At 41.3% G+C, this 16,662-nt stretch overlaps 2 protein-coding genes across 2 annotated transcripts in view; both read right to left on the bottom strand.

Moving 5' to 3' along the window:
• Window positions 1-8,052, bottom strand: part of SH3BGRL2 (SH3 domain binding glutamate rich protein like 2) — a 79,397-nt gene extending 71,345 nt beyond the window's left edge. The window contains exon 1 of the mRNA XM_055329619.1: window positions 7,960-8,052. Within this exon, the coding sequence (XP_055185594.1) occupies window positions 7,960-8,052 (93 nt within the window). The remainder of the gene's footprint in view (window positions 1-7,959) is intronic.
• A 1,825-nt stretch (window positions 8,053-9,877) lies between these two features.
• On the bottom strand, window positions 9,878-11,527 carry LOC129512801 (platelet-activating factor acetylhydrolase 2, cytoplasmic). The gene has a single exon (XM_055330345.1). The coding sequence runs from the start codon at window positions 11,472-11,474 to the stop codon at window positions 10,296-10,298; it is 1,179 nt and encodes a 392-aa protein (XP_055186320.1). The 5' UTR covers window positions 11,475-11,527; the 3' UTR covers window positions 9,878-10,295.
• Between the last annotated feature and the right edge of the window lie 5,135 nt (window positions 11,528-16,662).

Below are 16,662 nucleotides of genomic sequence, written 5' to 3'. Positions count from 1 at the left end.
GGTGCCTTAGTGACATCATTTCACATAACAAGAAGAGTACAAGGAGGTGAACCTAGGTTTATTGTAGCAATCCAACAATGTCCTCAAAGTCCAGGACACTTTCTGCTTTCCATTTAGCCATCCTTAGCATAATGACATTCTTCCTTGGGCTTGTGGCTTCGTGGTGGCCACAGCCTCAAGTAGAGAATCTTCATACCATCATCAAGTAGTAAGAAGGAAGAAGGCAAGCAGAAAATATGCTTTCCTCTTGTCACAGAGGAAAAGCTTTCCCAGAAGTCCCCTAGTGAACTTCTTCAATCTCATTCATTAGAACTTGGTCCCATAGTCACCGGCAGAGGAAGCTAGGAAAATGTGTATCAGTAAGGAGAATGTGAGAGCCAAGATGGGCTTAAGTCTGTTATCATTGATCCAGTGGGGGTAGGATGGAGGATGGGCATATTAGTAACCCAAACTACTGAGGTTCTGCTAGCAAGGCAGATAATTCTGGGGGTGGGGTGGCTGAGTGCAACAAATAGTGACTACTACAGTCATTTGCTTAGTGGGACCTTGAGTACATTATTTAGCATCCGTGCCTCAGTTTCCACATCAGTAAAATGGAGATCATAATAAAACCTAATTCCTAGCCTTGGGATGAGGATGAAATGACATAATCCATGCCAAGTGCTTAAATAAGTGCCAGACATGGTAAACATTCATAAATATTGCTTACTAACAAAAAGAGGCACTGTATTTTCCAAGGTGCTTGATTTACAACCAAATTCCTCAAATCCCCTGGATAGCACTGTGTGCAGAAGATATAGAACTGGAGAACATGAATGTTTCAACACTCCAAGGAGAGTTCTTTCCCCAAGACCTATGTCTGTGGTACAGTTTGGACCCTCTCTCTACTTTCCCTATAATATCCCCTCATTCTTCTTTTCTTCCCTTCCCTCCTCTCCCTTTCTCCTCTTTTTCTCACATTTACTTTTCCATCTCCTCTTCCCATGCATATTCCTTTTCTCTTTTATGATTTCCCCCCCTTCCTTTCAGACCAGGAAATGATCACTGCTTCACTCTACTCCTGACTTCAAGGCTAAAAAAGAATGCTGACTCTCATATAGGACTCTTCCAAGTCCTGAGACAGTTATCTTCCAAGGTTATAATAGGTGATATATTCAGAGCTAGGTTAATTTATTCTGCATGTGCCAAAGCATAAGTAACTCACAAGCCAGTTGATAGTCATGCACCTGGCATGGATGGATTTGGTGCAAAACACACATCATCACTGCATGAGTTTCTTTTTTGCCCTATCACATTTCTAAAGGCCAGAAGACAATCATTTTAGGAAAAGGCAAAATCTTTTTAATTTAATCAAATTTGTCTACCCACCTTTTCCTAAAAGAGTAAGGCAGAAATTAGACAAATAACTTAAGAAGTGAACTTTGAGGGGCACCTGTGTGGCTCAGTCGGTTAAGCATCTGCCTTGAACTCAGGTCATGATCCAGGGGTCCTGGGATCTAGTCCCATATCGGGGTCCCTTCTGTGGGGTGGGTGGGGGTCTACTTCTCCCTCTACATCCTCCCCTCCCCCATTCATGCTCTCTCTCTCTCTCAAATGGATACATAAAATCTTAAAAAAAAGTGAGCTTTGAAAGAATAGATTTACAGAAGAATTATCCAGCAAGAAAAAAATATTTGTTCCTCATTTAAAAACAAAACCAAAATAGAACCAGATTCCTGTGAGATTGATGGGGGAATGCAAGATAAATGTGCATGCTATGAGCTTTGGAGGTGAGCAGGAGAAAAAGTCAGCATAAAGCTGTCTATTTGAGGCTACTCTGAGAAATCGGAAACATTCATTTTTGAAAATGGAAGTTCCAGCTTCAGCATGCAATATGATCTTTCTTCAATTGAATGATATGACTTCTGAACATTAGTAAAGTCCTGTGTTTCTCTGTTTTTTTTTTTAATTGCCTTTAAATTAGCACAAGAGGCAGATGATTCCCATTTGTGCTTTCGAGAGAAGAGAAAGGGAATAGATGCAGAAGAATAGATGCAAACTGTGTTAGAGCCACTCCCTCTTCTCACTCATCACTCCCTAGCTCTCCATCCAAACAGGAAGAAGCCCCGGTGCCTGCAGCAGGATCTGTGAGAAAACAGCAGCGCTTCACTTCCTATTTCCCCTCATCTCCACCAAAGGCCAGTGGACTGAGGTGTTGAGTCTCCTGGGAATCTGTGGTACCTGGCATTCTCTGCATCCACCCAGCTGGAAAGCCTTAGCAGAGGTCAAAACCTCAAATGCAAAGGAGGATCGAAGGGTATAAACTAAGGCAAAAAAGAGCCAAAAGTAAGATAATGTAAGCTAAACTGCTTGCTTTGGACTACATAGCAACAATAACAGCATAGAACTGCTGAATAAGGTATGCAGTAATACAAAAAGAATGAGGATGATATGTACATACTTACATGGATTCCCCTGGATATATGTTAATATTTTGAGGGAAGAAAAAAACGGCACAGAGCAGTGAATATCATTTACTTTCTTTTAAGAAGTGGAGGAAATTACAGAGGGATAAAATATCAAATCCACAGAAATAAAATAATCAGTTGCCGAAAGAGGCCAAGCAGTAGGGAGGAGAGCAAGGTGGAGGGGATATAGTTGGATATGGTTGATTTCTCTATGTTTTTATGTGAATTTGATTTTGAGACATATAAGTCTTCAACCATGTTTTAACTGTCCAAAAATAAAATTTAATGACAGAGAAAAATAAAAGCAAACTCAATTTGAAATCAAACTGAAACAAATTGACTATATATCATATAGGTGATATACACAGAAAATTTGTTCAAGTGACTTTGGAACACAATATTGTCTTGCTTTCCATATTTAATTGAATATATCCTAAGGACAAATAAGAAATTCCCCCTCCAAAAAATATCTAAAATTCACTTCATAATTTTCTGGTATTTCTACTTAAAAAAAAAAAGATTTTATTTGTTTATTCATGAGAGATACACAGAGAGAGGCAGAGGAAGAAGCAGGCTCCATGCAGGGAGCCCAATGTGGGACTCAATCCCGGGACCAGGATCATGCCCTGAGCCAAAGGCAGATGCTCAATCATTGACCCATTCAGGCGTCCCTGGTTTTTCTACTTTAAAACTACTTTATATATATTGAGGACTATGGCAAATAAGTAAATATGTTGGGTTATTAGGTACTGAGATTTTCTATGTAAGAGAAAAGAGGCACAAATAAAAAATAAAAACCATTAATATTAAATTTGAATTGGAAATATCAATATGAACTCATGATTTAAATAAATATATTTCTTAGTTTTAGCCACTGAAACAGTTTAGAAGCAATGACCCTACAATGGTAATGAGCTTATCAAGTACAGAAATCTTCTTTTTAAAATACTATTCTCACCAAAAGTTTCCAGGGCTCCTTGAAGAAATGGTGGATTCTGGATCTGAAGCGTGGAAAATACAAGGTGAGTCCAGGATATTTTCTTGTGCCCAAAAGGCAAGGAAGTGCCCAGAGAATGATGGGGACATCTCAAAGGACAAAGGAGCCAGCCAGCTTGAAAGAGCTCCCTCTGTCCAAATTTGAGGCAATTTGAGAACCCAAAATGACTGCAATTGACTATAAAAGTTGAATAAATAAAAAGCCACAAGTCCATAGACCTGTTCAAAGAAGAGGAAAAAACTAATTTGCCCCCATTGAAAGCAACTTGTAGCAATTCCTTACTCTGAAAGTTAGCACTAAGAGAGAAAGAGATACCCTGCCTTTTTAAAGGAACGATAATTCATCTCAATAGGTAAAGAAAAGCTGTTGCTTACAAAAGTATGCCTGCAAGTAAGTAAAGAAATGATAATTTAGAAAATCACCATTTTGCAACCACCAATTAAATAATATATACAATTAAATAAATATCAATGATGTTAATGCCTTAGGTATAAGGAAGGATATGTGGATCAGATTATCCATACCTTGTAACATAAATTTTTAAGGAATTCCTACACCTTTGCAATGGAAGTGATGTAGGAAAGATGTTAGGGTTTGAAGCCCACCGCCAAGAAAGAATTCTTGAGACATCTTTGGTATAGAAAGGTGGTTTTATTAAAGCACGGGGGCAGAAAGAGCTGCCCTGGGGTCATGAGGAGTGACTCATTATATACTTTCAAGTTTATATACAAGGGACAAGGTAAAAGATAGTGTACGTCTCTAAGGAATTGTGGAAGAACGGTTTCCAGGACTTTGAGACGGCAGCTATTGTTGGGAAACGGCCATTTATTACTGTCTAATAAAACCTTAGTCATGAGACCCTTCAGATGTATATCAGTAGGTCATATGCTTGGGAGATGATTGCCAACATATATCTTGAGGGGTACAGATAAAGGAGGTTTCCAAAGGAATTTCTGTATGTTAAAGTTGATTTACAGGATCCTGGGGATTGGGCTAAGATTGCCTCTTACCCTCAGCAAAGTACTAACATCAAGGCAGCTGAGTTCCTAGAGGAAGTTCACTCTACCTGTTTTAAGAACTTATGAGTGGGCTCTAAGTAGTAAGGAAATGTAATTTTTCTTTTGCCTTTCTTTCCCACATCAAAAGGACTTGTGGATTGTCACTTTAGCCAAGTGATAATATTTGGTATCACTATTGTTGGCTAACCTGGCATTTTGGATCTCCTGACTGAAGTGATGTGAAATACAAAACACCTGTGAAGAACTCAGGACAAAAATGTTTCACCTAATTCCAATCAAGCCTTTAGACCCAACTTCTAGTTTACGGGAAAAATGGGGGAGAGGGATTACATTAACAGCACAAGGAAAACAATCAGACAAATCCAGAATATGAGTTATTCCACCAAACTTTGGTCTGGACTCCTCTTAAAGTCAATGTCATGAAACAAAACAAATATACCAAAGTTCAAGGGATTTTTTTGTTTGTTTGTTTACCTTACTTAGTCAAATCCAACAAGTGAAATTTGACCGGATCTTGGTTCCAAAAAAACCAAAAACAAATAACAAACAATAAAATTATAAAAGCTTTAGGAGGGAAGGAAATTTTAATCTGGATTGGCTGTTAAACTAGGATACGTGGTTTTTCCCAGTAGGAGAATGTGCTCTGGAATGAGGAAGACATGTATGCAAAGATACGTCACTTATTGCTGCAATGCATCTTCTCCCTATATCCACCTAACAGGATAATAAGCCACCTTTCACATAGTTACTATGAGGATGTATGAGAAAATATGCATGAAGAGCCTAAAGCAGAGCTGCCATATAGCCGAGAATTCCAGTAAATGTTAGTTCTTATTACTCCTGTCGACAGCTCTTCACACTCTAGTTTTCTGCTTCCCCCAGCTTTCCCTACAGTTGCCCCCTTGAGTGGCCATCTTGCTTGGGCTTCCCCAAAACAGGCTGGGTGCAGGATCATAGTGCAAATAAGCTCCTGCTTCTCCTTGTGGATGTTCCAGCCTGGCCATCTGATGTGAGCTCTGTTGTGTCATTGTGCTGAGGAAAGTCCTTCACAGCCTGTTCAGGGCCTTCTGCTTTGCCAGCATGACAAATGAAGGTGGCTTCAGCCCACATTCTTACAAAATAAAACCCTGAAGAAATCAGGGATGGTTTAAAGCAGATTTTTAAGGAAAAATACAAAATATTAATAAAAATATAACCCCGGAAATCATTGACATTTAGACTGGTAACAGTTTATTGTGTTTACAACTCATATACAGGAGGGGCTAATGACTCCTAGAAGATAAATAACCATTACTGGGGAGTGTCCAATAATATCAGGTACTGCATTAGATACTCTATAGGTGTGATCATGCTGAATCCTCACAGCAATCCTTCGAGGGAGATATTTCACCCCTTTTACAGAAGATGATGCGAAGCCTCAGAGAGATGAAGGGATTTGTCTATTAAGCAGTAGAGCCACATTTGCATCTGGTGCCCACTCTAAAGTTTGCACATTTATTAACCCAAAAGTTACACCTCGGTGTAGAGCTACCTGCACAGAAGTGGCCTCACAGAGTCACTTGGTAGTGAGGGTCCATTCAGCTTGACTCTAACTGATATTTTTCCAACCATATCAGCCAAGAAGTACAGTCAAGGTGTCAACTCATGATATAGCCTGCTGACTGGCTGAAACCCAAGCTCCATTTAAGCCCCTGCCTTTCATTCCAGCCATGAGTTGAATTGCTGCTTGCAATCCCTGTAGTGCGATTTCCAAATTTAAAGCAAACATGCGGTCTCCTGGATTCCCTTGAGGATGGTCCCTAACCAATGCAAGAGCATCTGAGTGCTGGTGCTTTAGGCTACTGTCCACTGTAGATGTTAACAGTTAGTCCTCTGGGCTGCCTCTGGCAGTGTCTAAATCAGTCCTCTGTGGAAGTAACCTATGGATTGAGTCCTGAGAAGGGAGCCAGGAGTGGCTTACTTGGAGCAGAATCCTCTCCCAAGCCACCTTCAGTCACTCCAATGGTCCTTTCTGTTTCCACTCCCAGAAATCAGAAAGTGGCTTTCAGCTCTCTTCTCTATGTACCTGGGCTGCTGTCTATCCTGGGTTACAGTCCCAGTCCTTCCTAAAACTACTCTTTCCTCTCCTGTGGCCACTGACCTCCAGGATCCACAAAATGCATACTTTGTTTCCACCAAAAGATCTGATTCAGGATTAGTCTGTTTGAATCAGACTAGTCACACGTTTCTACACAGTGTGCCAAATACATACTCAAAAGCTTCCTTGAATATTTCCTGGAACTAGTTGGGTAAGTAAGTAAGTGCATGCAATAGTAGCCAAGCTTGCAAAGCTTTGTTCTAGGTTGAGAAAGTGATGCCTAAAATCCCACAGAGGGCAAGACAAAGGCAGAGGTGGTTGCAGTATGAGGCCCAAAGCAAATGTTGTAAGAGCAATAGCAAACAAAATGCTATTTGGGTTTTAAAGAGAAAAAACAGAGAAGAAAAAGAGGAAGAAGGAGAAGAAGGAAGAAGAGGAGGAGGAGGAAGAAGAGGAGGAAGGGGAGGGGAGAAGAAGAAATGGAGAGAGGGAAACAAGCCATAAGAGATTATTAATGATAGAGAAAAAACTGAGGGATGATAGAAGGAGGAGGGTGGGGGATGGGCTAGATGGGTGGCACTTGTTATGATGAGCACTGGGTATTGCGTGTAAGTGATGAATCACTGAATTCTACTTTAGAAACCAATATTGCACTGTATATTAACTGTATATTAACTAACTAGAATTTAAATTTTTAAAAATCAATGGAAAAATAATAAATAAAAATTTAAAAATAAGGAAAATCTCTGGTTGTCAGGAGTAACGAAAGATTTCAAGAGGTCATGGCATTTCACAGCATTTTTGAGCCCTAAAAAGGATGAATAAAATTCCTATCTTGTGCACCTTATCCCTTGCCATCCCTACAGATGCATTCTAGATTCCAACCCGGCTAAATCATTAGTTCTACCCATAATATTCCCCACCATTTGCTTCCAACTTGGCTCTTTCTAACTGAATCACTTCCTTTTAACCCACCATCTCCAATTGGCTAAATCTACCTCCCAAGACTCATGGTCCTCCTCTCCAGAATGCTTTCTATTTGGGAGCCCCTAATGGACTCTCATAGCAACATGTGTTTGTCTTTATCTTTGATGGTATAGGGTGGCTATTAGCAAGACTTCTGAAACCAGAATGTCCAGCTGAATCTTGGCTCTGACATCTATCAGCTAAATTACCTTCACTTGTTAAGAGGACTGAGCTCATCCCCACAAAGTACTTAGAATAGTGTTTGGTTATAGAAAGCATCAAAAAGCTACTATCAGCGCCACCACCAGCAGCATAGCTTATATCATTCTGGATTGTAATTCTTCGTTTCATAACCCGACAAGATCTTCTTGAGCACAAGAACTGTGTGTTATGGAATTTGGTATCTTTTACTCTTCATACATTTCCCAGCACATAGTAGCATTTAATACTTACCTGGTAGAACTGGGGGGTGGGTGAGTAGAGGAGTGAAATGAATATGGGCATGTCCACAGGATAAGACCAGAGGACGGCTTTCAGCGCTGACATGCTCTAAGGCATGCCTTGTGTTAAGTGATGAAGGGAGAATAGAGGTCATCAGAAGCAAGGAAGCCTAGACCTATGAATCCTGACATTAGAGGGATTATTCAGATGGGTTTTTAGATCAGCAAGGTTGAAATCAGGAAGTACAGGGATATCCTGGGAAAACAGGAAATCCAGAGACGTGATGCTTGCGTCAGATGGGAATGTGTGCAAGAATTGGAAGATGTTCCTGCAACATCTCAAGGAGGAGAGGAAGTATGACACTGAGAAAAGGAGAGATTGCCTCTCTCCTGTTCTCTACCCCCTGTTATATGCTTTATGTTTGAAAACAAATGCTGTTCATTAACTGATTATTTGAAATCCGTCCCTGGCTTCCCTAGCTTGTAATTTGTGTGAACATGAGTGTGTGTATGTGTTGGCACAAAGGCTTCTTGTTTTGGCCCTGCTGATCTCACTACCTTCCAATCCCCCACCTCCGCCCTTCTGCACCGTATCCTATTTCCATCCTCCTTGCCTTGGAATGCTAGTCTATGTAAGTTTTTGCTATGTGACCTTGGACAAGTCACTTCCTTTTTCTGGACTTTTGCATTTTCTGATACCACATGGAAAAGTAGAACTTTAATCTCTATGCTAGAATTTTTCAAACTTCAAGCCAAAACTCATTAATGGATCAAGGAACTAATTTAATGAGCCAAATATTAAAATAGAAAATAGAACAAATAATAAATAATAATATGTAATACAATAGAATATATATTAGATAGAATGTGTATATGTATACTGGGTCATATGTAAATATATTTCCTACTCCAGATCATGGCCAAGAAAGATTGAAAACACTTCTCTTTAGATCCCTTCTGGCTTTAAAATTCAAGATGTGTAGAATAGTTCCAACTTTTGTTTGCAACTTTGAGGGTGGAAATGAGCAGGAAAAAAATTTATTTTTAAGGAAAAATTATTCATGCCAACAGCCAGAAACTTCAGGTTGTGCTGACAAGGCAGTTATCCTATGTTTCTTCAATTTGAGAAATTATTCATGATAGTGCAATGACAGGTATCAGATTTCTGGGGTAACACAGTATCTAGCCCAAAATTTCACGTTGAGGGGTGGGAGTGGGAGGAAACCCTCTGGGACCTTCAGAGTCAGGCTTACCTTTGGCTGCAGTTCCACATTGAACACAGTGTATCTGCCAAAAGATGAGGGGGAGAAGGAAGAGCCAAGAGGAGGAGAAAGCAGAAAGGGAGAAGAGGAAGTTAATACTTCCTTCTCCCAAATCATAGGACAATTATGTAGTGTTTCCCTCCCCAGTGCATAAATTGCCACCATTACCAATCTAGTGCTATGTGTTAATCACAATTCCTTCTAAAGATTCTGAGGGGACTTCACCCTAATACTGTAACATACGAGAGTGAGTTTTATGGTGGAGTATTAGAACCTAGAATTTTGTTGAGGTCCTGAGTTCGAATCACAGAAAACACAAGTTCAAGTCCCAGCTCTGAAGTTTAAAGTCTGGGTCAGCTCTCAATGGGAGTTTTTTGAATACCTACAAATTTAACCTAAAAATCTGCTTTTCCTTTTCTATTGCAAAGATGATTAATTAGAACTTCTTTGAGTTTCTTATACATTGCTCAAGTGAGTGGATTCCACTGTATGCCATTATAAACTTTACTTTTTTCTCCCAATAGCCTCATGACAGAATTAATTTTATTCCTAGTTTTGGACATGGTGTGGAGAGCTAAGTGACAGGTCCCAGATCACATGACTAGAAACCAACTATGGTCTCTGCCTCTGAAGCCTTTTTTTTTTTTTTTTTTTTTTTTTTTTTTTTTTTTTAAAGGTCTCGAAGGTAGGAAATTTACTTCAACCCTTTGGCTTAATTTCTTCCACACCAGAAGCCACACTGGCTCAAGGGGAGGGAATAGGCCACTGAGTTAACAGTGCTCAGTTTGGGGTTTGAAGAAACCCCCCACCCCAACTCTACCCCACTGCTTGTTCCCCACACCATCAGGGTTCAGTTCCCAGAAAGCCAGTGTGCCAATCAGTAAGTGATCCAATTCTCAGCATGAGTTTAAAATCAACAAGTCCAAGATCAAAGTATCCAGTTATCCAATCAGCAGTGTGATTACATCCTCTCAAACTGTGAAGAAGGGTCATCTCAACCAGTTCTTGATAGGAGGCTACAGGTATCCCCGTGCAGGCCCCAAATGGTAACTCAGCCCAGTGACCTTTCACAAATGGCTGGTTGTGCCTACAGGCTGGACAGATGGTGTGGGGCCCCTGGGGTAAGCGATGGTCCGATGCCTTCAATGAGGCTGTTCCACTGGTCATAGTCCTCTTTCAGGTCAAGGTGCTTCTGCAGGAAGGCCAACATGGCCCTCACCATAATCTCTTGACCTTCATAGGGGTCCAAGCTCCCACGGGTTTGAGTGGAGAAGAATTTACCAATCCAGTTACCAGCCACAAAAGCAAAATCAGTTTGACTCCGATGAACAGAACCAAGCACAGTTATGATTCTGGACTGTTCATGTTGAGCACATATCTTCTTCATCAAGTTGACACTCTCCACTGTTTGGAATTTTTCAGCATTGATAAAGAACACAGGACCTCTGGCTTTGGGGTAAAAGTCATGTTCCAGGGGAAACATCCAAGCATCCAGAGCCACAGCACACCGAAACTGGGTCTCCTTGGCCAAAGCCAATAGAGCTGTAGCCCCGCCAAATGAATGTCCCATCACAGCCACGCAGCTCATGTTGATGCTGCCCTTCAAAGTCGTCAGATCCAACCCATCAGGCAAGATGTTGAGAACAATCTGCCCAGCAGTGACCTCTTGCAGGATCCTCAACACCCGAGTACACTCGCTTACCCTCTGATACACCTGGCAATTCCGGACATGGAATTCCTTCTCCCCTTCTTCAATTTGTCGGTGAGGGATCCATTCCTCCTCCAGCGACTCATTAGTGGCCTGGCTCTCCTCCGGGGCCTGCTTACAGAAACAGGTGGTCGCAGCCGACCCATCCCTGTGTTCTGGTACAGCAACCACAAAGCCGTGGGAGGCCAGCTCCATGCAGAAGGCTGAATACAGCGTCCTGAAGGCTCCCATGCCATGGGAGAAGATGATCAAGGGGTATCCAGAGTCCTTTGCCTTAAACGGGCCGTTCCAGCTAACAGGCAGGCGACACGATCCCACAGCCAAGCTGAACAGCAGCCCGCCCCAGCGCTTATTAAACTGCAGGTAATTGGCCAGGCCAGTGCAGTACTCATAGCGGGGAATCCACAGAGGCTGCTCGGTGGTCTCCTCTGACTCTTGGCAGGGGTAGAAGAGTCGAAAGAAGCTCCCCTGGAGACCCTGGCCCTCCATCACATCCCCGCAGCCTACATGGTGGGGTCCTGTGACAGGTGGGAAGCTCATGGACTGGTTCACCCCCATTTCATCACCAGTTGAAACAAACAACCTGGACAGTGCTGAACTTGATGGCCGGTCAAGTTCTGAAGCCTTTTATAAACTAGTGGTTTTTAAACATTGGTCCTCTTAGGCCTGCTTGGGAGGGAGAGGTAGGGCAGTGGCCCTGGCCTCACCCAGACTTACTGACTCATAAGAAGGTGAATAGCTTCTCAGGTGATTCTGTTTAGTAGTCCCAAAGCTAGAGGACCACAACATTCAACAAAGATGAATAAAAGAGCTTAGGACACACCCCCATCCTTGCCCCCTAAAAAAGTATGCCACACTTGAGTCAGGATGAGTTGATGAGATGACTTTCCTGAATGACTACAGTAGCACTGAATGTTCACAGCACACCTTCTAATAGCAGGCACTGGGCTAGATTCCTTATGTGAACTCTAATTTAATTGGAGTCACATTATGAAGTGAGTAACTATCCACACTTAAAAGTGAGAAGTCTGGGGGTACCTGGGTGGCTCAGTCAGTTAAACATCTACCTTCAGCTCAGGTCATGATTCTAGGGGCCTGGGATGGAGTCCCATGTCTGGCTCCCTGCTTAGAGGGGAGCCTGCTTCTCCCTCTGCGCTCCGCCTCATGCTGTCTTTCAAATAAACAAATTTTTTTAAAAAAAGTGAGAAGCCTGAGTTTAATAACGATTAAAATAACGACTCGATATGGTCACCCAGTTACTGAGTGGCAGAGCCATTGCAACCAGGCAACGTGGTTGCCACTTCCCCACCTGGAAGAAGTACATCAATCTGTGTTTTAGGGCAATAAAAAAAAGCTAAAGCAGCACAAGAGAACAGGGAAGTGTGAAGACTGGACAAAGAGCAAGAAACGAATGGAGAAGAAAAGCCTGGAGACACTGAATACAAATATTCTTCATTTTAGTGCTTTCTATCATGAGCTTTAGAGAGAGAGTGAGAAGAACCAGACACATCATGTGGTATCTAGCATGAAGCAAAATGAGGAAAAGAACACTTAACGTTTTTCATTTCTTGTTAAAAAATGTGACTTTGTCATCAAGGAAAGAGTCAGGACTCAGCGTATGAAGATAAAATCTGCTCTCTGCCAACCCGGGAACATCTCAGACTTTGATGGAGCTTCTGCCATTCAACAGGTAATGAGCTTTTTCCAGTGCATGGTCTCTCCGCCTTTGTCGAATATTAGTTGACCATAGAGTTGAGGGCCCATTTCTGGATTCTCTATTCTGTTCCATTGATCTATGTGTCTGTTTTTGTGCCAGTACCACACTCTTGATGATCACAGCTTTGTAGTACAGCTTGAAATCTGGCATTGTGATGCTCCCGACTCTGGTTTTCTTTTTCAATATTTGGGGTCTTTTCTGATTCCACACAAATTTTAAGAAGTGGAGGTGGGTGGGGGGACAGGGTGACTGGGTGACGGGCACTGATGGGGACACTTGACGGGATGAGTCCTGGGTGTTATACTATATGTTGGAAAATCGAACTCCAATAAAAAAATATATAAAAATAGGTAATAAGCTGCACACCTTCGCCTTGACCTTTTACCTTAGTTTTCTGGGTTTCTTTATCTGCAAAAGAGACATTACAATATCTGCTTCACAGAATTGCTAAAAGTAGCAAATCATATTAAATATTTGGACCTGCCTTGTGAACCATAAAACAGTTGACATATGTCCAGAGACATCATTATCCACCTGCAGTTTCTTCATCATCATTTGTTTGCCAAGTACCCACTGTTCACCCAGCATTGCCTAGACACGGGTAAAAACTCTAATTCACAGGTCACACAACTATGGAAACCAAAAGTGGACCAGCCACGGACTGACTATCCATACTCTGTTTTGTGCACAGCTCTTGTCAATTCAGTAAGTGCTTTCCAGATATTGCAGATGAAACTGCAGGTTAGGGAGGTCAAATGAACTACCTGACCTCATATGTCTTTTGAAAGGCAGAACAAAAAGCAGGAAAGCAGTCCCTTTGGAGCCAAGAGCACTGGCTCCAGATGAATGTGACTTAAATTTTTTTTTTTTTTTGTAAAATACAAAAGATAGGGAAGAGTCCTATTTATTATTACTTATGATCAGTGAATCGTCTGATAGGTAGGAGTTCCAAAGTTCATCCATTGTCTGTAACATTTACATAGAGCTTTATCTCTAAGTACAAATGCTATCAGGTGTTGAGAAAGAATATAACTCCTCTACATTATTTTCCCAGAAACTATAGATTATAATATCATATACGATAAACTGCAATAAAATGTTCAAAAATTAGTCTACTTCACCCAAGTGAATGTCACTCTTTCCTTCCCTAGGTTACAGATTGCTTTCATTTCTGATTCTTTTTTTTTTCTTAAAGATTTTATTTATTTATTCATGAGAGACACAGAGAGAGGCAGAGACATAGAGGGAGAAGCAGGCTCCCAGTGAGGAGACCGATGTGGGACTCGAACCCAGAACCCCAGGACCACACCCTGAGCCAAGGCAGACACTCAACCACCGAGCCACTCAGGCATCCCTCATTTCTGAACAGGACAGGCTGGTTGATTTTTTTTTAAAGCCACGTTCTGAACAGAGTGCTGTTTGCCTTTGTAGTTAACAGGGCCCTGCAGAGGTATCTCCACGCCTGGCCCTCAGGTAATACAAGTCCCAGTAAGTCTCAGGAAATAAAAGTCCCAGTAAGACTGGCCTTCCTCAGGGGGAAGCCTGAGGTCCCCCAGACAAAGCTACTGGAAGCAGGGTCAGCAGTCTCCATCCGCCACCCCCAGGCCCTTAGGTATCTGGCTAGGAAGGACACAGATGCATGTGAGTGGGACTGGCCTGTGCTGGCTAAATTCATAGAATCAATTCACATTTCCAACTTGATGAGTAGGCAGTGTTTGATTCTATGGATTTTGTGGATTGCTAGAGGATTTCTGTAGCAACTACTTAACACTGAGCAAGTTGGGCTTCTCTGAAACCAAGGTTTTTGAGCTGCCTCTTTTGCCTTCCATTGATGTAAGCTCAGGAAATGGGAATTGATTTTATCGTAGGTAGAACTTAATTAGACAGGACATTTGTTACTACAACACCCCAAGCTTCATTTCAAAGTCAAAGCAAAATTATTTTTGTATTATTCAGTGGCTCGGATTACTTAGATATGCCAAGCATCTATTTTAGCAGCACTGTAGCAGAGAGTAGGTTGCAGTTTGAAACCAGTTAAATTTTTTTCACTCACTTTATATCAGATACTTGATAATAATCCGGAAGTTCCTAGAAAAGGTGGGGTTAGGGGAACAAAACAATCATGGGGAATGCTGGCAGAAATCATTATAGGCTGCCACTGGGGGAATGGAATTTGTAATAGACTACACATACCTGTTCTCTTCTGTGAATGGTGAAGTTACAAAAAACCCAAAGCCAGCCTTGCTTAACATCATGGACTTGCTTATAGCTGGTATTTGGGGAATAATTCTCATGCCATACTTTAAAAAAAAATTATTTATTTGAGAGATATATATAGAGAGAGCATGAGTAGGGAGCAGGGTGAGGTACAAGCAGACTCCCTGCTGAGCAGGGAGCTCCATGCAGGGCTCAATTCCAGGATTCTGGGACTGACCTGAGCCAAAGGGAGACGCTTAACCAACTAAGCCACTCAGGTGTACTCCCATGCCAGATTCTTTTCAAACAATTAATCCTCCCTAAAAATCAGCAAAAGAAACATAATGATTTATATTTTACAGATGAAGAGACTAAAGTTATGAGTGGTTGAGTGACTTGCCTGAGGTTTCACAGCTAGTAACTGGCTCAGCTGTTAGAATCTGAATTTGCCCAATACCAGAGCCCATGACTGAATATTTTCAAACTAGAGACTTGACTTATACACTGTAGTTAATTTAAGGCTAAGAGATTTAGCAAAGCTCTATTAGCTAAAAGAGAAAAAGCTGCTATTTGATAATAAAAATAGCAACAACTATTGAGCACCTTTTTATTTATTTTTATTAGTTTCAGAGGTATAATTTAGTGTTTCATCAGTTGCACATAACACCCAGTGCTCATTACATTAAGTGCCCTCCTCAATGCCCATCACCAGTCATCACCAATTATCCCTTCCCCCATTCACCTCCCCTCCAGTAACCCTCAGTTTGTTTCCGAGAGTTCAACAATTCTTATGGTTTCCTCTCTCTCTCTAAATTTTCATCTTATTTTATTTTTCCTTCCCTTCCCCTATGTTAGTTTGTTTTGTTTCTTAACTTCCACATATGAGTGAAATCATATGATATTTGTCTTCCTCTGACTTATTTCGCTTAGCATAATATTCTCTAGTTCCATCCACATTGTTGCAAGTGGCAAGATTTCATTCTTTTTGATGGCTGAATAATATTCCATCTATATCTATACATAGATATATGTCTGTGTATCTATATCACATCTTCTTTATCCATTCATCATAGAGAACTCAGAAATGGTCCCTCAACCCTATGGTCAGCTAGTCTTCAACAAAGTAGGGAAGAATATCCAATGGAAAAAAAAAGAGTCTTCAATAAATGGTGCTTTCCCAATAAATGGGAAAAATGGACAGCCACATGCAAAAAAATGAAACCAGACCACTTTCTTACACCATACACAAAAATAAACTCAAAATGATTGTTGGGCACCATTCTATGTCTCAAGAATGTTTCCAGGCATCTCATATCCTTTATTTTATTTAAGCCATAACATAGCCTTAGGATTGTTGCCCATCTTTGTAGATGAGGACAGTGACACTCAGAGAGGTTACCTAGAAAGCTTTTGAGGATCAGTTCAGGGTCTCTCAGGCTCCATACAGGAGGATTAGGTTATGGATCCAAGCTGTGGGTAAAGCTAGGATACAAAATTATAAAATCATAGGACCTTGGAGCTGAAAGGGATAGTCAAGGTGATCTAGTCTAACTCCTTCATTTTACATGTGGGAAAACCTAGGTTTAGAACCTTACCAAAAAAAAAAATCAGACATCATCCTGTTAGTTGTAAATCTAAGACTAGACTCAGACTCAATTCAATCAATTAATTTTAACTTGAATGCCTCTTCTGTGCCTCTCATGATCAGATTTCCTATCTCTTGGACCAAGGACTTTTTCTATCAGACTTTGTGTAGAAGGCAGGATAGGGCCCAAGATCATGCAGCTCACCCCTAATTCTGCAGGGGATGGGCCTGGGCCTGAAGAGTAAAGA

This window comes from Nyctereutes procyonoides, unplaced genomic scaffold (assembly GCF_905146905.1).
Source record: "Nyctereutes procyonoides isolate TBG_1078 unplaced genomic scaffold, NYPRO_anot_genome, whole genome shotgun sequence".
Lineage (NCBI taxonomy): Eukaryota > Metazoa > Chordata > Mammalia > Carnivora > Canidae > Nyctereutes > Nyctereutes procyonoides.
This window is presented reverse-complemented; position numbering and strand designations above follow the sequence as displayed.

What these genes read in the sequence shown, in the direction of transcription:
- LOC129512801 (XM_055330345.1), bottom strand. Translation starts at nt 11,474, where the DNA reads ATGGGGGTGAACCAGTCCATGAGCTTCCCACCTGTCACAGGACCCCAC.